The 25422-nt window shown below is 42.1% G+C and overlaps 1 protein-coding gene across 8 annotated transcripts in view; it reads right to left on the minus strand.

The window, feature by feature from the left end:
* Positions 1-25422, minus strand: part of SIPA1L1 (signal induced proliferation associated 1 like 1) — a 372985-nt gene that overhangs the window by 76136 nt on the left and 271427 nt on the right. For all 8 annotated transcript variants that reach the window (XM_066344442.1, XM_066344440.1, XM_066344435.1 and 5 more), the window contains 5 exons: positions 25185-25288; positions 20697-20854; positions 10212-10785; positions 9263-9537; positions 386-655 (listed from right to left, as the gene is read on the minus strand). In XM_066344442.1, the coding sequence (XP_066200539.1) occupies positions 386-655; positions 9263-9537; positions 10212-10785; positions 20697-20854; positions 25185-25288 (1381 nt within the window). The remainder of the gene's footprint in view (positions 1-385; positions 656-9262; positions 9538-10211; positions 10786-20696; positions 20855-25184; positions 25289-25422) is intronic.

Below are 25422 nucleotides of genomic sequence, written 5' to 3' on the forward strand. Positions count from 1 at the left end.
ACAGAAAATTCAGCCAAAACCTGCATTCTGTTGCTATATCACTTATCCCCAAAAGACAAAGACTGCCCAGGATAATAATATGGTCAAAGCCACCTCAAAGCGTCTGCTGGGTTCTAATCCACATGGCTACTCCATGTGCAGGAAAGATTTCTGTCGATCCCACATGAAACAGCAGAGCACCAATGCCATCTCACAGGCTGAATGCTCTGAGGGAAGAGAGCCTCATCCTTGCATACGGCTGTGGGAGGCTCCCATGCTCCGAAGGCCGCTTGGTCGTGCATCTCAGTTTTAATTCTTGATTTCTAGTCCAGTACGGGGAGCCCTAACAGACAGTGCTATTTAAAGTGGGGGCAGAGAGACAGCCAGCCTGCGGAGGCACACTCACCGCCTCTCCAGGGGGCGCCCGTCACTGGAGATGCTGCGAGGAATGTTGGCGGCTCTCTCCGGGGGAGGCATCTTCCCGTCTCCTTTCCCGGCATTCAGCCTCGAGGTCATGGGGCTCTGCACCTGGGACGGGACTTGGGCAGCATGAGGCCCCTTGTTGGCGTTCCTCTGCCACTTGTTATTATTTCGGAAGGGAAACTTGAATTCGTAGGAAACGCCTTCGTTCATTTTGTACTCCATCACAGGCATGCGGTAAGTTTCAGAGCAACTCCTATTGGGGGGAGGGCACAGAGAGAAGAACAATTAATACTGTGTTTGCTCGTTGGTGCAGCTACATGGATTCTCATTAACAGTTAAAATGGATCAAACACTCCACCCTCTGTTTGAAACCATCTTTTAATCACTGGGCCCTATAATTAGTTTCCTTTCAAAAACAAGACCCCCAGGAAGTCTTACACTTCCTTTGCTCCAATCCTGACTGTTGAGTCTGAGATACAGAGTCCTTGAAGAACAGAGACCCGAGGTCCCCCTGGTGGGGGCTGGGGGGGCCTTCAGTACTGATACTTGAGGAGGGAAGGCCACCAGGGCAGCATGAGAGGCAGGGGTGCGGACCCCCTAAACTGGGGCTCAGAGGAAACAAGCAGTCAGCTTCACACACCCTTCATTGCCTATGACAATCGGGGATCCACAGGGGTGTGCAGTTTTGAATTTGTTGGGATCCTGGCCGTCAAAAAATTAAATGAGGAGAAATCTTGAAATCTAAACTGAGAGCTGAATTTAGTTCAGAAGGAGGGAAAAAAGCCAATTATAGAAATTATGCAATTATCAAATTACCAGGGAACAAGACATAATTTGAAATCAGGCTTCCTCTTCTTTCCCCCAAAGTTAGAATTCGCCCATAGCAGGGCTGTCCCCAGGCGGTGACGTTAAGGGCAGGCACAAACGTCTTGTCGCCTTCGCCCCTTTTGTGCCAGCATCCCAACCCCCAAATCTTAGGTAATGCAGAACCCACTTTCCATTCCCTTTACCCCAAACAACCAAGGAAGTCATCATTAACTTGATAACTGACAAAATACTGGGAAAAACCTATTTCCACGAAAGTATTAACTCTAATTGTACATTTGAATTTCACCACTAAGTGAAAAAAAATTGACTTTTTTTCTCAAAGGAACTGCAAAGGAGGCAGGTAGGAAGATCTGGAAAGGAAAGGGCAGTGAAGACTGGAACAGCAGTGGAGAGGCACTTCAGAGAGAGCATAAAGAGCGCCCAAACCAGCGCGGTCCAAAAGAAGAAAGTGTGAGCCACAGACACGGGCCACGTATGTAATTAAAGAATGTTCAGTATTGTTATTTAAAAAGGAACACAGGTGAAATTAATTTAATGTTTTTATTTAACCCAATATATCCAAACTGCTACCATCCCTGTTACAAATAATGAATGAGGTATTTGACATTCTTTTAAACTCGGTGTGTATCCTACACTCACAGCAGGTCTCAGCTGGGACTAACCACATCACAGGGCCCACCAGGTGGCCGGTGACTCATGGCTCCCGCACTGGACGGAGCAGGTCCAGAGGGCCTCCAGCCAAAGGCCTGTCTTGATTTGGGGAAGGGGCTCATGTTGGTGTGAGAATAAGCACAATGGAAGGTGCCACCCTTTCGTGACCTTGTCTAGGTATCACCAATGTACCCCACACATCTGTGATAGCAACCATGGCTTCTGAAAGTGCTGCTTTTGGAGCACGTATGTCTGCTGGCGTCCTGGCCCGCCTCCGTCATAGCCCAGATCTCCAATGGGCACCTTTCCTCGGAGTTTCCTTACCACTCCTCAGCCCCCCCAAAAGCCTAGGCCAACGATGATCTGACTCTGCTTTAATGACAATGGCTTTCAAACTTTTTGGACCACAATCCCAACAGGAAATACATTTTATGCTGTGACACAGCACAACCACAAACGCACACACATACACATCCTTCCTGTGAGAGCTTCCGTTCTGCTCGATTCCGTTAATACATTTCACTAAAAAAATACACTGGGTCCAACCTCTTAAAGTAATTTTTATGATCTACTTGAAAGTTATGATCTGCAGTTTGTAAAACATTAGAGAACATTTGACATTACTTTTAGTAGTTAATAATTTATGTAATAAACCCTTTTCTCTAATGAGAAAATAGCACCTTAGGTTTTGATATGAATTCCAGCTTTGATTCTGAGATTTTTTTAAGAGAGAGAGGAAGAGACAGGGATAGACAGATAGAAGAGAGGAAAATGAAAAGCATCAACTCCTAGCTGTGGCACCTTCGTTGTTCCTTGATCACTTTCTTATATGTACCTAACTAGGGGGCTCCAGCCACTATTATGACTACTTGGCTCAAGCCAGCAACCTTTGAGCTCAAGCCAGAAGTCATGGGGTCATGTCTATGATCCCACGCTCACAGTGATGAGCCTGCATTCAAGCCGGCGACCTCGGGTTTCAAACCTGGGTCCTCAGAGTCCCAGGCCTATGCTCTATCTGCTGCACCACTGCCTAGTCAGGTGATTCTGAGATTTCTGACAAAAATATACCACTGCAACATTTGGGGGGGGGGTTCGGAGGTATTACTGCGGTATGGCCTGAAATCTTCCATTTCTAACGACACATGGCACCTTATACTGTATCTAGTGCTTTGGATCTGCAAATATAATGTCAGAATGCTGTAGCTTGCCAAAAGAAGACTAATAAACATTTACAGTGGTCTATGGGGAAACTCTCTAAATCAGCACAAGCTTAGCTTCCCCTCAGCAATGGTCTGTTTTAACTTGCAAACTCCATGGATTATACCACCTCCGCCCCTTCCTGTTGGCTGCTAGGAACTGCCACACATACAGAACTTTATTATCATGTATTTTGGACACTAATTTTCCAAAAATTTCCCCCTAGGCCATGCTTTCCTGTCATCCTCCCCTGCCCCCGCCACACCCACAGAGACACCTGCACTGAGTTTTAATTTTGTGACACTCTACATTCCACAGGTACCTTCATTGGCTGCCTTAGGTCCACACACAGCATCAGGTAAAGGATAACAACTAATGATGACGGACATGGTAATGATGTAATATGAAATAGACAAGCTGCTTTCAATTTCAGGACCTTGGTTTTGGAAATTGATAACCGTTAAACTTTCTTCTAGTTCAAATGCTCTTCAAAATAATCTTTCAAGCTGTGTAACATTTCATACTAAAACTGGTTAAAAGAACCCATAGTCAAAGCTTTTGTCTTTTTTAGTCTATCCTTCATTTCTACCACTCTTAACATATAACTAGAGACCTTCTGCCTATTCCGTAATTGCAGACGGCAGTTTGGCAAAGCCTAGGAAGGGAGAGAAGAGTCACTGGTAGAGAATGGAGGACAAAGCTTCCGCAGAGCTGCACGTCAGCCGCCCCGCCGCTTCCGACTGCTTGCCGAGGCGGGGTGGGCTACCCACTTGCTCCCGGACCCTTGCTGACCTCTGTAAAATGGAAGAACAATATACAGAATGTAGGAGTGAGCAATACACTGATGAACAAAAATGAAAGTTGGCTTTTAATGACGTGCATGAAAGTTCCTAAAAGGATTTTTATCATATCATCCCAAGTAAAATTCGCTGTTGAACAACAATAACTAACACTCAGAGCTCACATGGACCAGGCACTAGTCAAGGCTCACTACGACTCTCTGAAGTGCATATATCAGATGAGAAAATGGTGGCTCGGAAGGTTCAGTTGCCCACAACCACAAAGCCAGGAAGCAGCAGAGCCAAGATCTGAACTTACAGAATTCATCTACTTTTGATTAGACTTAGTTCAGTCACTAACAAAAGTATACTTCTACTTCAAGTCCCCAAATTTCTTCATCTTCTATGAGGTGGCTCTCACATTTCATTCAGGGCAGAGCCCATAACAAAATGGAAAACTCGGCAATTTTTATGGTCAATAGAAATTGCAGCTTCAGTGCTAAAAGTGACATGCTGAACCCTAGGTTAACTGAAAAATCACTCTATCTCCTTACGTTTTTTCAGTTTTTAAGTTATTTCTTTTAATTTCTTATTACCCATTACTCTCTCCTTTTTTCTTAAGACACTAAATAATACAGAGAGAAAAAAAAACAATTGAACAGTATATTGAAGAAAACATCACAACACTGGACTCTTGACCCAGAAAAACCAGATGTTTGAGGACAGGTAGGTCCCTGATAAGCCATGTGATTCTGGCTAAGGAAAAACACTCACCTTGATTAGAAAAGGAGATTTGGACCAGATGATCTCTTAATAGCCGCCTTCTAGTATTTGCATTTTGAAATACTTGTTTTTTAAAAGGAAGAAATAAACTTTGTGACCCATTCTTACTTACAAGGCAGTTTGGTCCTTTTATATAACTTGTTTGTTTTTCCCTCTTCCTTTTGAATGGCCCTTGATTGCTTTCTTTAAAAACTGGAGACTACCAGCTCTCCAGGGCAAAAGGTTTACCATGCCCATGCAGCACCATCAGAATTTCACAATGTAATCTGTTATCTGGGCACTTTTCATCTTGCCAAGAGAATGGCTGTTGAAGATTCAGAAGTCATAGACACCAACAAATGAACGCTGGTCGTGAACTCCAGAGTCTGTGATGGAGGGGGCTGACAGGCTCCTCCTGCAGTCTGACGTCTCACTCCAGGGAGCAAGCCTTCCACTGAAGTCCACAGGGAAGTACCAAACCTGTTTCCCAGCAGCTGGGGGCTTGGCTCTTTGGGCAGCTACCGAACCTTTCCAGACCTTACTCTCCTCATTGTTTTAATGAAAATAAGGCTGCCATGAAGATTTTTTTAAAAAGCCTGTCCCTTCTTCTCCTTAAATCACTTTCGTTTGAAAGATATTTGTTGAGGCGTCCTTTATTTCCCAAGTACGGGTAAAAGAGCACTATTTTATATTTGTTATTGAAGCCCCACTTTGTTGTTGTTAAACTGGCTTTTTCATGAAAGAACAAACAAAACAAAAAACCCTGCCTTTTTTCCAAACCAATGACTTTCCCATGTGAACCCACATGGGTGTTTGCGATTATGTACACTCCCCACTGCAGGTGCCTGGTGACCCCGAGAAGGGGCTGGGGGTGGGGGGCAGCGTGCCTCCAGGAAACCTGTTCTGCCTCATGCTGGCGCTGCAGCAACAACTGACAAAGAAGAGAGTGCCTCGTCAAGGAGCCGAGTAATTAGTTGCTAGGAAAACAGCAGTGGGAGTGAGAACTGCGGAGGAGAAGAAAAAAATGACAGAAGAGAGTTCTCTTATTTTGCTGAAAATTGTAGCAAGGTGTTACTGCTTCAACTGTTCCTTTGAAGTCATCCAAAGGAGGCACAGGGATAGCTGGCTCTCAGTCCTACCGAGCCATCATGGCATCACGTGACACTTGCTCAGGTCCGACAGGGGCATTTCGGATGAAAACTGGAGTTAAAGGAGCAGAGTGCGTCTCTGAGCCCGTGGGGCTGTGCAGTGCACTGATCCTTCATCCCAACCTCCCACCCCACACCCTAACACCCTTGGTCATGTTGCTACCACTCTGCTGCCTAGGCTAGGATGGAAACTAGTGGCTTAGAAAAGGTGCTGGGAGAAGAAAATAAATACAGATCATTCACTCAGAAGCAGGTGGGAGCCACCTGTCCTGGGCCCCAACTTTGCGTTCAGTAGCATGAAGTTGTTAGTTTGAAATTGGCTGCAAAAGGAGTATTTAAACCACTGGAATCAGCAAATGTTCCAAATCAAGGTTTTTTTTTCCCCAACAGAAAGCCAGTTCACCCACAAGTCCTTGCTCATGCTGGTATATGAGGAAAGAATTTGTACCCCAAGCATACATAGTGGTAGTTAAGGGCTTGGATTCTCAAGTTAGACCTAAATTTGCCAGATGATCTTAGGCAGTTGCTAACCTTCCTGAGTCTTAGTTTATTTATTTATTTTTTAAATTTTATTTATTGATTTTTAGAGAGAGAGGAATGAGAGAGAGAGAGAGAGAGAGAGAGAAGGGGGAGGAGCAGGAAGCATCAACTCCCACATGTGCCTTGACCAGGCAAGCCCAAGGTTTTGAACCGGCAACCTCAGTGTTCCAGGTCGATGCTTTATCCCACTGCGCCACCACAGGTCAGGCTTAGTTTCCTTTAAGTAGAAATAACATTAACAATATTACCTCATGCACTAAGGACTAACTGCACTAATCCATATAAAAGTGCTTTTTCCAGGACCTGTCACATTAAATACTCAGCAAATGTTCGTTCTTACCAACACATCACAGAAGACATACCTAATCTAGTATCTTGTGGTAAACTACCTCCTATCGTGGACCTTCGTATCCAGACCAAGGCCTCTGGACCCATCTTCCTAATAAAACTTATCTCCAATTCAATGCTAGCAATGTTGTCCATTCCATCCTGTTTCCTCACACACATTCACAGACATCCATTTCCCTCCACCCCCCCAATACTAACTGAGGACTAGAAACAAAGGGAAAGATCTCTGAGCAAACAAGATGGTGTCGTAAGATCTACAGGCTTCATTTTCAGTAGATTAGTCTATAGACCAGTAGTTATAACTCTGTACTGTGTGTAATTAAGGTTGACAAGTTATAAAGCTTGGCTGATCTCTCCAGTTTACAGCTGCCTGTTTAGAAGCAACAGAGAAGGCAATCTGTAGGAGAGATCAGGGACAGAAGACAGAGCGACAAGAGGAGAAGCACAGAGCCTGGAGGGTAAGAACCTCCCTGCCCTTCTGATGCACCTCAAGAGCCATTCGTGAATCCTAGGTCAGCAAAATGCTGACCCTAAATGATGATGTGCTTGAAGAATCCAGAAAAGACCCTGTTAGCTCACAGGTAGGGCATGTGTGTAAGGCAAGTACAGAATGTTTCCCCCCACCCTCAGCAATCGCTGAAATATTTTTTGCTGATATATATTTTGGTGCCCAGAGAAATTCATTCATCCAAAAATGGAGTATTTCTTATTGAAGCTGTTAGACAAGGGATTTCACCGTATTCTGAAAGAGGCACACAACCTCCAGTCCATCAAGAAGGGAAGCAGTATTAAGATATAGTATCACAGCCTGACCAGGCGGTGGTGCAGTGGATACAGTGTCGACGGAGCCGTGGAGAACCCAGGTCTCCAGGATGACCTGAGGTCACCGGCTTGAGCACGGGCTTACCAGGTTGAGCGTGGGGTCGCTCGCTTGGGTATGGGATCACAGACGTGACCCCATGGTTGCTGGCTTGAGCCCAAAGGTCACTGGCTTGAAGCCCAAGATTGCTGGCTTGAACAAGGGGTCACTTGCCCTGCTGTAGCCCCCCAGTCAAGACACATATGAGAAAGCAATGAGTGAACAGCTAAGGTGCCACAACAAAGAATTGATGCTTCTCATCTCTCTACCTTCCTGTCTGTCTGTCCCTATCTGTCCCTCTCTCTGACTCTCTATCTCTGTCAAAAGAAAGAAATACTATCACAGTCTATTCTGTAATGTTTGGTTTGAAGAACTGAAGTACACGTAGACTGTCACTGCTGCTTCCTTTTTAAAGAACACAATGACTCATCATATCCATACATTCTATCACCTGATGTTCACGAATCTGTAAGAGCTCAGATGCAGACTGGTCATGTTTTGGGGGGAAAATAGAATAAAGAATATTGTTTCGGCTTTAGAAGACCTAGAAATTAATTGACAAATAATTAAGAAAAAGTCTTAGAACATAACAGGTTCAAAGCAAATTAACAGATTTAAAAAAAAAAAAAAAAAAAAAAAAGAAAGCCCTGGCCAGTTGGCTCAGTGGTAGAGCGTCGGCCTGGCATGTGGGGGACCCGGGTTTGATTCCCGACCAGGGCACATAGGAGAAGCGCCCATTTGCTTCTCCACCCCCCCTCCTTCCTCTCTGTCTCTCTCTTCCCCTCCTGCAACCAAGGCTCCATTGGAGCAAAGATGGCCCGGGCGCTGGGGATGGCTCCTTGGCCTCTGCCCCAGGCGCTAGAGTGGCTCTGGTCATGGCAGAGCGACGCCCCGGAGGGGCAGAGCATCGCCCCCCGGTGGGCAGAGCTTCGGCCCTGGTGGGCGTGCCGGGTGGATCCCGGGTCAGGCGCATGCGGGAGTCTGTCTGACGGTCTCTCCCCGTTTCCAGCTTCAGAAAATACAAAAAAAGAAAAAAAAAAGGAAGCAAAAATACCATGTGTGTGTCCAAAGAGGAAAAGAAAGAGTTGATTAAATTTGTTCTATCAAGAAACCTCCCCAGAGACAGAGAAATTAAATTTTCAACAGTGCGGCTGGCTCAGCAGGAGCTGGGAGGGGCAGGGAGCTCCTGGTCTTCCCTCTGGGAAAAGACCGGAACCAACTGCCAAGAATGAAGAGCAGGATCAGCTTATTTGAAGCCAATTCCTGACACATGACTGCAGCTCAGAAAAAGCTTGGTCAGTCACGTTCAGCCCTCCAGGCTGAGATAGTTGGGGTCAAAATGGTATGTGGGTGTTGGACTGGAATTGGGTACAAATGGGAGATTCAGAAGAATGAGAGTGTTATGGAACTTAAAAGAAAAAGTTTGACAGTTTGTGATGCTGAGCATCTTTTAACGTTAAATGTGCATGCTTCCCAGCTACTGGTGCAAGATGTTCAAGACTGCTATTACCAGACTTTTCTATCTGGAACAGCAACTTTATAAATTGAGAGATGTAAATCCTGGGAATGGTCCAAGTTAGTCATTCTTTCCAGCTGCTGCTGCCACATGCCGAAGGGAGCTGTGTCCTGAGTCAGACTTTCCGTGGACCTGTCAGCACACAGGCAATCTAGTGCTCTCCACAGCCCCCTAGTCCCGTACCCAGGAGGGGACCTTCTACATGGAACACACACTGGACGCTCAGACCTACCTCCGTGGGGTGCAGTCATCATGGGGGGGGATAATGACAACCTTCACTGTGACGGATGTTCTCAAGAGATCGATCATCTGCTCGTGGCTCAGCGTGGCCACAGCCACCTTGCAGATCTCCACCAGCCGGCTGCCCTGCCTCAGCCCCGCCTGCCAGGCGTAGCCATAGGGCTCCACGTCTGCCACGATGCCCTCGTAGTTGACATGAAATCCAAGCTGTCCTAGCCCATTCCTTCGCAGGGTCATCTCCACCGATTCACAACCTTTTGACACAAACTAGACAAGGAAACAAAAGGTAGTATGGTTTAACAAAACAGGGTATTAAGTGCCAGACAGAGCTGGCAAAACATGGCAAGCAGGGTCATTTCTGAACATCCTCCAGCCCGCAGAAATGTGGTCTGATTACTTCCCCTTCACTAGTCTCCATTCATTAGGGCAAACGGAACATACTTCTTGCATCCAAAGAACTCAATAGTCTCACTGAAGTTACAAGGAAACCTCTAACAGAGACCTACAGGGAGCTGGCAGCCAAGAGAAACCGTATTCTGCTCATTTTGTCCCTAAAAAATTCAAGGCAGCAGATAGATACTCAAACAATTCTTTTCAACAAGTATAGCAGATTGGCTGGGCTACATCCTCAGTCATCAAGGCAAGGGGGATCAGGTCACATGCAAATGGGCTTCCAACACACACACACACACACACACACACACACACGCAGGCACGCACAGTAAGGGTGTCTCCCCCTGCTTGTTCTACTACTTTTCTTTCTGAAAAGTGACAGAAAGCAAACGTAAGATAAACTTGGTTGGTCCTTCACATCGTCAAGGGGAGTGTTCAGAGGCGCTAAAAAGAGTGCGTGTGTCAGTAACTTGCTTGGCTCTGGTCTGTACTGGGAAAGCTGTGCAAAAGGGAAGCTGCACATAGGGAAATGGGAGGAAAAGACTCACCTGCAGCCTTTTGACAATCTCCTTGATATCCTCATTGTTAATGAAACTCTCCACCGAAACACACTCTCCTCGCTCATAGAAGATTTTGAGGCTGGTGTCAGTTGAGGTCCACCCTATCACATCTCTGCAGGAACAGTTGAAAACCACACTTTTTGTCTCCTGTTCAATGAGGACGATGAACTCATTGGAGATCCCTAGGAGGCAGTCTATTTCCATAGCCTTGTTGTAGTCTTTGGCACGAACGGCCCACACAATGGCCCCCATGCTGCTGAGCTCGGCTCCTGGATATGGCTTAGACTTTTCCTTCTTCTTGGAGGCCAGAGAGATGAACGGGAACTTGCCAGATGGATCAATTGGGGTATTGGTGACATTCTTTTCTGCTAGATCTTTCAGGTATTCCTGGCGTGTTCGAGTGGCCATGGCCCGGAACTTTTCCGATTTATGAGCAGCATTTTCTGCATTTATCACTTTGGCCAAAAGGAAGTCCCTGAACACATTTGACTTCGGGAAAGTGACCCCTTTGGGGATGGGAGGTCCAAAGGAAGGCACATCTCTGGACCTTGTGACAGCCACACTAAAAGAAAGAGCAAAGAGTAAAGAGAAAGAGGTGGATCACCACTTCTCAGTCTCAAAGCATGATAATAAAATATGCTTTGTCTAAGACATAGATGCCCCTCAAAAGGAAATAACTGTCATTGTCCCACAAGAAATAATGCACATTTCCACTTAACACGAGCACATTTTTTTCAATCAACCATATTGAGGTTTTACAGAACAAATTTTTTTCTGGGCCAAACAAACCAACCCCCCAAAACTTAAAAGTATTATTTTCATTTATAGATAGTAAACTAACCATAACTCTATGAAAAAAAATTACTGACATATTCTTTATAAAAGACAACATTTTAAACACCTACTGAAGATTTCCAATGGGGGGGAGGGTTACTACGTATAATTACATGATCTTTCAGAACAAGTATAGACTATAAATATTAATGTGCCTTCCATTTTAGATATAATGCCTTAAGTGGACAGCTTATCATGAAATATCAAAAGGCAACTGACATAAGAGAGATGGATTAAAAATTCCTTCTAACAAAAAAAAACATTAGTTGTTCTTTGTGTCAGGCATTATTCAACCAAACTAAAAGCATAATTTAAAAATAAAAATTGACATTTCAGTAGGGTATTAAAATGACTGATCTTTATAGTAATAGCAACAGCGCTTTAAAATCTTATTTTTTAAACTGAGCTATTCTTTGGTCCACATTCTCTGTTTTTGGTGTTTGACAATTTGTTGTGAGAAACATATTTTCTTTTTCCTCTTCCTTTAAGCAAGATTGATTTAAGAAAGCTTGTTCTACACTTCTGTATATTGCTAAAATTGGACCTAACAAAAGGACCATATGAGCATCTGTAATCACCTATTATTTTTAATCTCAACAGAGGTGAACAAAAACAAAGAAGTTATGTGTTTTATATCATATTTTTTAGGACCACAGCAAAGTTTGAGAAGGCTGGAAATGATGATTCTAACAGATCAAACATCTCTTTTCAAATTACCTAAATTATTTAAAAGTGAATCCATTATGCAATTGTACTAAGTATTAGAAAAGTGCTACAAAATCTATTTCATCTGAACTCCCAGAACGGAAAGAACATAATCAGAGAGCATTTATCTCTCAAATTAAATTGAAGAGCTCTGTTTTATTTTTTATCTTTATATATTTATATATTTGGCTTTGCTTTTCAAAAAAAGATTACTTCTTATAAAAACAATAAATTAAAAATAGCAACCTCAGGGTACAAATTATATATTTTGTCAGAAGGTGCCATGGATGGCCTATTTGTTGCTTTTCAGAAATTTATTTATTAAAAGATTACCTAGTTCATCACAACAAAGAAAGGTAGCAAGCAACACTCCATTTTCCAACTAGAGAAGAGAATTCACAGAAACCTCCATGTGTATTATAGCCTAATTACACCAGTGTTAGAGAGGCAATTTTTCTTGTCTATTATGAACTCTCTGGCTTGAATACTGACAGCTGTATAATTTAAATTTGATCACATTTTTTTAAGTCAAGCAAAAAATACTAAAATTGAGATTTGCTGGCTTTTCTAAGAGGAATCCTGTAAGGCTCCAGAAATATTTTACATTTTCATTTTTAAATTGGCGATTTCTTTTCCTGCTAATTTCACTTCAAATCATTTTTTTTTTCTCAAGCAGCAGCTGTGATTTTATTTAAATAAGGAGAGGAAAGTGCTTAGCAGGGGGTATAAACACAAGCACCATCCATCCACTTGCCCCTTAAACTCACTAGATTTCTACAGACCTGTTTATTAACTGATAGAACTTTAGACAAACATATACTGAAAGCCCACTAATAATTAGCAGCCTCTAGAATGAACTATGAGGAAAATAACTGAATCCTTGACCTATAATTATCACTGATTCACCATGGTCGGAAGGTAAATGACAGACACTAAAATCAGCTTTACATTATTAGAAGCAGAGTCCTCACTGCAGAAGATGAAGAAGATGAAACCCTAGAATGCTCTTTTCAAATAAAGGGGTTTGTTTTGAGTAAATCTAACTTTCAGGGTTTTCTACAAGGTTAAAAGCTCATTAAGTTATATGTCACAAATTTGGAACTCTTATTTATAAGTCTGCCTAAAGCTAAGTAGAAAGAATATTTCTGCCTCTATAAGAAACCTTTCTAGAATTTCAGTTTGCTATATATAGATACTTACAATGTATTAATTATAAATGGTTCTTGCTATTTTAAAAAGCAGCTTCCAAAGGGCACTCCTATGTTTGCCTTGTATGCAATATTGTATCTCCTTAGAAATTATGCATTCTTTTTTAAAAATAATTTAAGATTATATTTATTGATTCAGGACCGGCCTCTGAAGAGAGAGAGGGAGAGAGAGAGAGAGAGAGAGAGAGAGAGAGAGAGAGAGAAGAGGAGAGGAGAGCTGGAGGAGCTGGAAGCATCAACTCAGAGTTGCTTCTCATATGTGCCTTGACCGGGCAAGCCAGGTTTTTGGGCCAGAGACCTCCTCGGCGTTCTAGGTCAACGATTTATCCACCACACTGTCACATTATTTAGAATTATAGCCATGCCTTACTTCCTCGGAACTGTGGAGGACTGGGGTGTTCTACTGAAGAGGGTTATAGAGGACAGAGCTCAGAAGCTGAAACAGTGGTGGCAAGTGAGCAACGGAAGGAAAGGAAACTTGGAAAACTTAGTGTTTCTCAAACTCTGCCAATGAAATCTTGAGTTTCATTTTGAAATTTGTCTTGATTTTGCATTCTACTGAAGAATATTTGTGTTCCTTCTAACACAAAATATGTTCTGTCTCCAAAATCTTGGAGTAACAATTGAGGGACCAGGAAGATGTTCTACATCTTAATCGGTCATTTGACATATCCTTGAACCTGCCTTTGAACAGCTGGTACAAATTCTTCACTTGTCCAGGAAACAGACTCAGAGAAGTAAGATGATTTGCCCAGAGCTTGTTAGATCCAGGACTGGAATCTGAGCTTCGAGACAGCTGACAGCTTGCTTTATGACAAGACCACACTATTTCCTCTGAAAGAACATTTTTAAACCTCTCGCTCTGGAGGTACTTGCAAAAGGGACCATCCATAAGAGTCACATGGCCAAAAAGAACACCCTAAAGCTGTTTGTTAGTGGGTCTGGACCTTGTAACATTTGCTGATATCACAGACTTCGGATGAAGTAGCAGTGCTTGATGCCCAGAGACAATTTCAGGGTGATGCATGGGAATGTACAGAGACCTCTGCATGGAAGGCTCAATGGAAAAAAAATGAGAAGAATGACAGCTAAACTTCTGAAACATGATGGGAACAGCAGTAAATAATGCCTAGCTCAAAATTTAAAAGGAAGGGGATTTAGCATCAAACCCATATAAGTAAGTTTCCCCTTCTTGGAGCCTGAAACATATTTCCAGCTTGGTGAGCTTTCTGAGAAAGCAGAGCTGGGTAAAGGACAGAAAAGATCAGTGACAGAGCAAATGTGTGCCCACCATTCCCTCCCTGGGGGCTTTCAAATTCTCCTAACATTCATTTGCCAGCACTCACTGAACACCAGCTATACACTAGGTACTATGTTAATGTTGAGAATCAATGATGACATGACACAGGCTCAGCCCTCCAGAAGCTCAAAGTCTGGTGGGAGCTACATTCAGTAGTTTGCATGCTCCCCGGGGGAGATGTGAGGTGCTACAGGAAACACTTAGGAAAGGCACCTGAGCTAGTCCTGGGGAGGTAAGGGGAGCCCTCCAGAGAAAAGAAAAGCAGGAATTCATTAGTGAAGGAGGGTAGGGCTGTGTGTGAGGAGAGGCACATGCCCAGTTAGCAGCATAGGCAAAGAGGAGGGGAGAGTACAGTGATGTTCTCAGAGCTGAAAGTAGCTCCAAATGTCTCAAGAATGAGATAGGGGTGAGGAGAGGATTAGTAGAAGTGCTGGGGGAGGTGAAGGAGAGGCCAGACCCAAAGGATTCCATGCTGTAGGCTTTGCTAGGCAGTCTGAACTTTTTTTCCCTAAATGGTTTAGGTATGCATGAAGAGTGACATGTTCAGATCTTTGTCTTAACAAGTTAATCTATATTGGACAATAGGAATGTGAATGAATTATAGATTGGAATAGACTTTCTGAAAGAAATATCAAACACTTGTCCCACTTTGGTTTTTCCCACTAGTTGAAGTTTGCATACTTTTTATTCAAGAGAAGAAAAGAAAAAGGGCATGGGCATTTAATGTGCACATTCCATACTCCCCGCCTACATATGAGATACTTGTTATGGGATCTTCAGTAGATGTCAAACAACCTTCCACTGAACAGGAAGGAAAATTAAGATCTGAGAGGTTTAACAATCTGGTCTTAGTCCAAGTGCTTTTGGGGATATATCATACTAACTCCTTTCAACATGTACTACATTTTGACCACTGAATATAGAAATCTTTTAAGAGTAACATATATTTCTACCATCCTAAACATAGGAACTGACTATAATTTAACATTTCAAAGACAGATTATTATTATAAACTTATTATTACACTAGTTCTAAATTGAGTAATTCTTTAATTTTATGAAATAACAAGTCAATGTTCCAAATTTCAACTGTTTAAGACAGCGATTTTCAACTGATGTGTCTTGGCACACCGGTGTGCCACAAGAATATTTAAAACATGCAATGCCTGACTATTTAGCCAGGGGCACTGACTTCTTTCCCTTTAGATTGTGAGATTAAAAAAATGGCACCAGCCAACACAACAACGGCTGTCTGGTGTGAATCAAAACTATATATTTTTTCTTTCAGATTGGCAAAAATATATATTTTGGTGTACTGCAGAATTTTAGCAATAGTTTATACGTGCCATGAGATGAAAAAGGTTAAAAATAGCTGGTTAAAGACATTCTAAGATTTATTAATTACCTTTTTTTGTCTCAATTTGATCCAAATAAAGCCCACACATTGCAATTAATTTTTATCTTAAATTTTTAAACGTTGTTTATTCTCCTCTACTTCTCTCACTTTCCCTTTTGTTCCTTGCAACTTATTTTTTGAAGAAATTAGGCTGTTTGTTACAGAGTTGTCCAAAGTCTGAATTTTGCTGAAGACAAACACACTGTCTTTTTTTTTTTTTTTTTTTTTTTTAATCTTCTGAAGCTGGAAACGGGGAGAGACAGTCAGACAGACTCCTGCATGCACCCAACCGGGATCCACCCGGCACACCCACCAGGGGGCGTCGCTCTGCCGTGACCAGAGCCACTCTAGCACCTGGAGCTGAGGCCAGGGAGCCATCCCCAGCGCCCGGGCCATCTTTGCTCCAATGGAGCCTTGGCTGCTGAAGGGGAAGAGAGAGACAGAGAGGAAGGAGGGGGGGGGGGTGGAGAAGCAAATGGGCGCTTCTCCAATGTGCCCTGGCCGGGAATCAAACCCTGGTCCCCCGCACGCCAGGCCAACGCACTACTGCTGAGCCAACCGGCCAGGGCCCACACTCTGTCTTTTATATTTCCTGTGTCTTGGCTTCTCTGGAGGTTTGATCAGACTCAGATTCAATTTTGGGGGTAGGGTGGGGATAGGACTAATTTATTCACAGAGCTGTGTTCATTCATTATTCAAGACACACTTTTCTCTTTTGGTGATATCTGCAATAGTCTTTCATGATTAATGCCTAGACTCATTAATTCGTTAGTTGTTTAAAAATAGTGAAAAAAAGTTTGCACTGTTTTTGCAAAGTGAGGCCCTCAGGGGTGAAGGAAGTATATTTGGTTGTTTGTTTTCAAACCAAATGCCCCCAGACTGCAGTGCTTACTGCATTTGTAGTCTTGATATGAATCTTTCTGCTGCATCTCCCTTAACAATCACTTACTGATGTTTTCAGTACATCCTAGCCACTAAATGGCTCCTTTCTCTTTTTGATTTGTGGCTTCTAATCTGCTCCATAACTGGGACCAGACAATTAAGCTCATTGTAATGATACAAATAAAATAATAGAGACCGGAGGGCTCTCTTCTCAGATATGTGCATAACCTTTAGTACACAGACTTAGTGATTCTTTCTTAGTTCTTAGCTCTGTCTAGTACTCAACTGGCCTCCGGAATTAGTCTGAATTAGTCAGTTTTTCCTACGTGAACTTTCCAGGGAGATAGAATACCTATTAGGGCCTCATTTCCATATCTACTTGAATTTTTCTCTCTGGTTCTCCTGTTGCATCCCAGGGCCCAGAATAATGCAAAGCATGTATATGACAAAGGAGTCAAGAACTGGTGAAAAATAATGGAATAACAATAATAAGCTTCAAATTTATCTTTTTGAGATTACCTTGTATGGTGACATAGGGTAAAGTGTCCTAAAATTCTATTCCTGTTGTACAGTGTTATTTGATAGCCTAGGACTCGCAGGGCCTCCACTGGCCAGTGAGTTTTCCTACAGTGTAGTCTTCTTACTGTCCTTTCCACCTTCCTGTAACTACACTTCTGGATATACCGCTGGCCACTCCTAGAATTATTTCTTTTTCCCACTGAATTCCATCCATCTGTGCTTTGAACCATACACTAAATCTCATTTTCTCATTAAACATTACTTATGATTTTGGTCTATAATGACCACACACTTCTCTACACAATTAAAACAATAAGCTCCTTTGAGAAAACAACTTCCTGTACTTTCCTCAGTGCAGGCTCCAAGTAGATGTCAGTAAAAAATATGAGTGTTCACAGTGCAGAAAGTTGGGAACAAGAGGCTTTAAATGACAAAAAGCATTTCAATTACTTTATATCACTTAGGGATATTTAAATACATAAAATTTAATAAAATTAAATATGAGCATACATAAAATTAAATAAAATTAGTACATATCAATGTATCACTAAACTTTTCAACCAAAGTACTCCTAATGAAAGAGGCCTGTAAATTCATATCCCTAGGAGTATGTGGAGAGGCTAGGGCATGAGGAAAACTCACAGGTATAAAAATTCTTTGAAGACCCATGCTTTATCTTAAAATTGATACAAACTTTCAAAGACTCATGCTTTATCTTAAAATTGACACAAACTTTCAAAGACCCATGCTTTATCTTAAAATTGATACAAACTTTCCATTCTACTTCATAATACTTTTCATGAGAAAATGTGTGTGTGTGTGTGTGTGTGTGTGTGTGTGTGAAAGAGAGAGAGGCAGACGGGAAAGGAGAGGAGAAGCATCAACTTGTTGTGGCACCTTAGCTGTTCATTGACCAGGGGGCCAGTAATTTTGGGCTTCAAGCCAAAGACCTTTGGGCTCAAGCTGGTGGCCTCGGGGTTTTGAACCTGGGGCCTTAGCGTCCCAGGCTGGTGCTCTATCCAGTGCGCCACTGTTTGGCCAGGCAAAAATAAACTACTTTATACCCCTTTCCTCCAGCATTAAGACTGTAAGAGAGGAGCCCTATTTATTCTGGGCCTTTAAACTTCTTCTGATCTTGCCACATACCCTAGGAAACAAGCTTACCTCAGTTGGTGAAAGACTGAGAAAAATTACTGTACTCAAAGGCTACCCTAGGAAAAGATCACTACTTTAGTTTTTTGTGATTTCCTTTGGTGATGTTACAAACTGATATGTTGTTCTGGATTTACAAAGGGGCAGCATTCAGTTTATAAGCAGTGAATTGGGCCTTCCAACAAGCTTGGCAACTAGGAAGTTCTAGACTAGCTTATGTATCACAAGTAGGCTCCAGCATCACGTGGTGGGGTTAAGATGGGCTCTCCAGGCAGAAAATTAAAGATAGAAAAAAAATCATGATTATCAGGATGGAGGTGGGAGATGCAGCCTTGAAAAGAAAAAAACAGGTGTCACCTCCTCATTGAGCCAAATACTGTGAAGAAAGCGAAGATACCTTCCCTCCTTATCAGTCTATTTAGACTAGCACTGGCCACATGTGGATACTAAGTACTCCAAATGTGGCTAGTGTGACCAAGGGGTGTTCAATTACATTAAATTCTAAAAGCTTACACTCGACTCAGTTACCTGAAAGCTTTTTAAAAGTATGTTTAGAAAAATCTGAGTATATGAATCTACATTTCCAATTGCAAATTTTATGAAATCTAAATACAGATTATTTCCAATGAAAATTGAGCATCCTGAGATTAGAAGTAAGTCTGAAATGCACCCTAGATTTCAAAGTCTTCATCCAAAAACTTGTAAAATGTCTCAATAATTTTAAAATTGAAAATTTACTTGTTGAAATAATAGTTGGATATTAGCAGGTAAATAAAATATATTATTGGATCAAAAACATATATCATTAAAATTTCAACTACTTATTGTTACTTTAAAATACATAAAAATTAATAGAATTAACATGTGGCTTGCATTATATTTCTATTGCATAGCACTTTATTTAGACAAAGGCTTTTAAAGACGAATCCCTCCTTAAATGAACCTACATAGTTTCCCACTCCCAAACTTCCTAGTAGTAACCATTCAAAAGGGTTCAGCTTCTGTCTACAAAGTAGCATGAAGTCCTGTGCATGAATCCAGCACATAGCATGTTTTATGGGTTTAGGATATTTTCTAAATGCAAACAGTATCCATCCCAATTATTGTTAAATGTCCGACCTTTACTCCACACCTAGCAGCTTTCAGAGGCCATATTCTTGAGAAGAGATCTAGGTCCCCTCTATATGCATTTCCACCCCTGAGCCTAGAGGGCACCACAGACCTCCCTGGTTTTGGATTTTCACATAAATTTGGCATCCAAAAATTTCTGGAATAGCTGGTATGTCAGCGGCAGGGGCAGCAAAGACCTCGGCTTCACATCGCATGTGAGGGAGGCATTAAGGGGCTGGGCTCTAGAATCAGACTCAATGCATGTGACTCTCAGCTCTGCCCAGGACCAGCTGACCTCAGGCAAGGTACCCCTCCCTGTGTACTCAAGTTCCTTCATCGGAAAATGAAGGTGAAAAGAGTACCTACCTCACAGGTTTTTCTAAATGAGGGAATCCATGAAAAGCGCCTAGAATAGTGCGGGGCTGGCTTATAACAGCTCGACACATGTAGTTACTGCGGGATGTGCAAGCATGGTGGCCGTCAGAAGTAGTCCAAAGTACTTTGTTCCCTGAACTTGCTTGCTCTATGCCTATAATTATCTTGCATTACACTTAGAACTAGACAGTTGTGGCTCTCACAATAATCCAATTACCAGGCTGTGTTGGCCACTTTTTGCACAGGTGGCTGTTTAATTCAAAAATAAATATTAACAAAGCCTCATATTCCAAATTTTCAGGATTGAAAGATATGATAGAATTTCACATTTTGAAAAGACAGAATCATGTTGGAAACATCTTGCTAAGGCTAGAACATCCTTACACATCTTCTTGGCACCACGCCCCTCTCAACCCAGCATCTTGTCCCCAACGACAAACCCCTCCCACGTTCTTGCATAGGCCTTCACAGCTAGATGCCTGAATCCCGAGACTTCACGAGACCAGCTCAACGAGGGACACTGAAACAATTCCACCAAATGCTGAATAAAGCACAGCAATGCCTCTAAGACTGTAATCAGAGATGTTAGCGTGAATCAGTTCTAAGCAAGAGTTTGGGCTTTTTAAATATTTAGGAAAAACAAACCCCTCTTCCCTGCTTACTAGGATCATTCTTCTCTGTTCTTGCCATGCCAACAGCAAAATATAATTAGCAGTATGAGTAATTAGCTGGTGACCAGATGGCATGGAGGAAGGATACCACCTAAGGAGGAGGTGCAAATGGAAACGGCAGGCGTCTAACCAACATGTCTGGGGAATGTCAATGCCATCAGGTTACGTCATCGTGTGAATTTAACCATCCACAGGCACAGGTTAAAGACAAAAAAAATAAATAGTAATAGACTTCCCACGGCCCCTTAAGAAAGCAGAGCTAGGTGGTGCCCTCGGTGTGACCCAGCCAAAGCACACCCAGCCACTGCGGCTGCACCAATACCTGTAACAGACACTGTCCGTGCAGGGGCTGTGAACCCTGACGATGACAAAAACGTGCTGAAAGTGGGATCGGATGTTTTTCGGGCTGAATGGCTGTGCTCCAGGCTCTTGGAAAACAATTGTAACAATATCATTTCCAATGTGCCGTTTCCGTAGGAGCTATAAAGAAAAAATAAACAACATGAATGACAACCCTTTGCTTTTTCCTCCTCAGTTCCCTATGTAACAGTATTGAAAACATTAATCAGTACTTATTAGCGTACATAATCCACAGTTATTGTCACTATTTTAGCCTGTCTCATTCTCACCAAGGAAGAATATGGAAATGAATATTCTGAAATTTGCATAACATATATAGTCCATTCAAACAGATCTATCCAATATCTGGCATATTATGCTAAGTCCCAGCCTCTCTAAATCCTTAGTTTCCATAACAACAGTTTTGTTCCATTTTCATATAAGAAAGGAACTTGCCATAGGGAAAATTTTTTAGAGATGAGAATGGCAGAAAGTAATTACAACACAATTTATGGTCTGGTGTAAGTAGCTTCATTAAAGAAATGTGGCTAAGGTGTTTTCTGATACACTTTTTGTGTCACAAGCTGGGAGTGTAGAAATTAATATTTCAAAATGTTGCAACAATTTAAAAGCAGGTTCAATTTCAAGTTTCAAGAGCTTCTTTAATTATAGTGAAAGCTACTTAAGACCACCTTCTGTTTCACATTATATGTTGTTTGGGAAAAGGCAGCTTTCAAGTTCTGGCATCCGGATCATCCTAGGCTGCTGCCTTTCCAAGAGGGACTTATTAGAGAGTTTAATTCAATAGTGGGAAAAAAATTAAACAAATTTTGTATTTCTCCTGTCTATTACATTGAGGCCTTTAAAAGAAGGAAAATAACATGATTTTTGTCTACTCTACCCACCATTAGACACAAACTTGCATTTATAGAACTTTTACAAAATTCTCCAGTGACTTTAACTTACATAAACTACATACCAGTAAAATCAATGGTCTAGTATTGGCTGCCAGCTGGGGGAAACAATGGCCTTTTAGATTAGGGTTGAGAATTGGGAGTTAGAAGGCTCAGGAAATGTACTTTTGATCTTAGGAATTTTAAAGTGTCCCAAATTATCTACTAATGAGTCCATTTACTTCATTATAAACAGGATATATTATCAAATGTTACAGAAATAAAGGCTGGTCTGTATTGATTGCTATATAGAATATACCCATTATTAAAGATGACTTATATATGCAGGATCACAGACATACCAAAAACACATATAATTTGTGTATTACGTTATTCCTGCATACATAAAGTCACTGTCTTTTTGATACATTCTTTCTGCAAAACACAGTTTGAGGCCCTGGCCAGTTGGCTCAGTGGTAGAGCATTGGCCTGGCGTGCAGAAGTCCCGGGTTTGATTCCCGGCCAGGGCACACAGGAGAGGCGCCCATCTGCTTCTCCACCCCTCCCCCTCTCCTTTCTCTCTGTCTCTCTCTTGCTCTCCCGCAGCCGAGGCTCCATTGGAGCAAAAGATGGCCCGGGCGCTGGGGATGGCTCCTTGGCCTCTGCCCCAGGCGCTTGAGTGGCTCTGGTCGCAACAGAGCGACACCCAGGATGGGCAGAGCATCGCCCCCTGGTGGGCATGCCAGGTGGATCCCGGTCGGGCACATGTGGGAGTCTGTCTGACTGCCTCCCCGTTTCCAGCTTCAGAAAAATACAAAAAACAAACAAAAAAACAAAAAAACACAGTTTGATAAGTAATATTAATGTCTGTTGGGAAGATGTTATTTTATGCTCACTTCATTTAAGATGGTACTGCCCACGTGGATGGCCATCGCCTAGGTGATAATATTAATTACCTTCATGCTTGGGAAGGGGCTTGGTTATGCTAATGTGTGCTGAGAAGGGGCTTTCCCACGGAGAAGTTTTAAAAGGAGGAGCTAGGAGGCCATTTCTTGTAGAGAGAGGAGGAGCCCATGTTGTAGCAGGGCAGAGAGGTCACGTGGAGGAGAGGAGCCAGCCAAAATGGTAGAATGCTGAAGGAGAAGCCAGTTTGTGCAGAAGGAGTTGGGGAACAGAGGTGAATGGGACTGGTGAGGGTCTTTGCTTCTAGCCAAAAAGGAGAAAGTCAGTGGCTTTGGGAGCCCTGAATGGAAAGGGAAGTGTTTTCCTGCTGCGTGTATTTTCTCGCTGGCTGGTTGAGAGCAGGAATAAAGGAAAATGGCCCACCAGTTCTTGGTGCAATTGTTTCTTTACTATCTGTCCGTATTAAATGCGAACCTAAACCTGCACGGGCCAGGCGGCTGTGATGGTGGCCACAGCTGCTGGCTTTACAATGTCATAAGAAAGGACTCAAGTAGAAATAAATCTATCTAATCCATCTCACATTAAATATAACAAAAATATTTATAGACAAATTCCTTAAAAGGATTTAAGAAGATACATTCTTTCTGGTATTTTTTACCCCAAGCATAAAGTAATCTATATAGATGAAATAAATTCTTCAGCTAGAAAATTAAAATTTCTTAATACATAACTGTACCAATTACTCTTTCATTTTGATTTAGGAACATAATACTTTTGCCTTGATTGTACTCCAAAATTAAATAATTTAGCTAGCTGTCCATTTAAATGGCAACTCACTCTGCTCAGAATTTCAACTCATTTAGTTATAAATAAACAAGTAATTAGCCCTGGCAAGGTAGCTCAGGTGGTTAGAGCATCATCCAGTTATGCCAAGGTTGTGTGTGTGTGTGTGGGGTGGGGTGGGGTTCAATCCTCAGTCAGGGCACATACAGGAGTCAGCCAATGAGTGCATAAATAAGTGAATAAGCGGAACAACCATACCCCACTGACTAATTAGGTAGAATCAGCTTTTATCTCTCCTTTAAAGATCATTTATTAATGGTATTAAATTCTGGGTCTACTGACTGGTCAGAATTAGTATATTTTTCTTAGCATGATGTTCCTCTCAGAGTTATCTAGGAACATGGAATTTGCATGAAACAAGTTGTCAACAAATTCCAGATCAGGGAATTAGTCAGAAAAATCAGTTTATTTCAAGTTATAGCTGACTTATTGCTTTGCTTCCTATTTCTGATTACTTTGGTAATCATAAGAGGCAAAACTTTCTTACCTATATTTGTGACTTAAACATAAAGTGATGGAATGTTAGATTATATCTGTGTTTGGTTCAAGTCTATGAAAGAGGATATGATTCATTCTGCAGCAGGCCTGTGTTCTGTTAGTATAATTGACAATAACAAAATCCATAGCCATTTCAGGGTCAGAAGTAATGCTGGCATGCTTATGTTTATAATAGCTATTGAAAGGAGAGTAGTTCTGGTTCTTCAGTTTGGTAATCCTTTATTTTGAAGGATGTTTTCAAAACAACTTCCATACACTCTAAAACAATGCTGCCAGCCTCCATTTTGCTCCGTAACAATCTGTCACTTCTTAGTTTCTGCACTGTAGTTTCTCAGTGGCTACATTTTAGTAATAGGCATTGTGCTTTCTAGATGTTTTACAAAGAAATTCTGTGTATGATATACATAAATATAATTGTTATTTATGTTCCTTGCTATCTCCTGACAAGCATGTTAAGAAAGAGCATTTTTCAGAGATCCCACGGACACACACACCCACACACGCACACATACTTTTTTGTGAAAGAGACAGAGAGAGGTACAGATAGAGACAGACAGACAGGAAGGGAGAGAGATGATAAGTATCAATTCTTCATTGCAGCTCCTTAGTTGTTCATTGACTGCTCTCTCATATGTGCCCTGACCACAGGGCTACAGCAGAGCAAGTGATCCCCTGCTCAAGCCAGCGACCCTGGGCTCAAGATAGTGACCACGGGGTCATGTCCATGATCCCACATTCAAGCCAACGACTGCACTCAGCTGGTGAGCCCGCACTCAAACCAGATGAGGCTGCACCCAAGCCAGCGACCCCAGGGGCCTCAAAAACTGGGGTGCTCTGCATCCCAGTCTGCTCCATCCACTGAGCCACTGTCTGGTCAGGCCCATGGCCACTTATTCTTTTTCTCCATATTCATATACCAAACCTCCTTGGCAGAAGGAAATGAAACATCAATACTTTCCTGCTTTGTAAATTGGCCTCTTAAGCTGAAACTTCACCCACTCATATACGTTATTTGCAATACTAACAACAGTCATCTAAACACCATAGATTTCAACTTGTTCTCTTCAGATTTCATGAAAACCTCAAACCCCATGGGTGAAGAGCAAACAATTAATTCACAAAGCCATCCACCGGCTGTTCACCTAGAATTTGTGTCTCCTCATTTGTTTTCAGCTCATTTGCTATTCCTTACTTCTACAACAGTACAGTTTCCTGCTGCTGCGACAGGTGCAACAAAAAATGCTGGTTTAAGATTTTACAAACTTGCCACTTAGGGTCCTGGGGGAAATGAAACAAGGGTGAAGAAACACAGATAACACAAAGATCTCTCTTACCTGTTGCTTGTTGTTAGGTGTGTATGGCAGCATGGTAGAAACATGGAACATGATTTCATAGTCTTTGTATGTTGTGTACAGAGAATGGGTTCCAGTGGAGTCAGCTACAGTTAAAAAAAAAAAAAAAAGAATGGTAAGATGATTATAAGAATAGGAAAAATAGTTAAGAGAAATATCTCAACAACAAAAAATGATGGTTTAGGACAGTGGTCGGCAAACTCATTAGCCAACAGAGCCA

This window comes from Saccopteryx leptura, chromosome 6, assembly GCF_036850995.1.
Source record: "Saccopteryx leptura isolate mSacLep1 chromosome 6, mSacLep1_pri_phased_curated, whole genome shotgun sequence".
Lineage (NCBI taxonomy): Eukaryota > Metazoa > Chordata > Mammalia > Chiroptera > Emballonuridae > Saccopteryx > Saccopteryx leptura.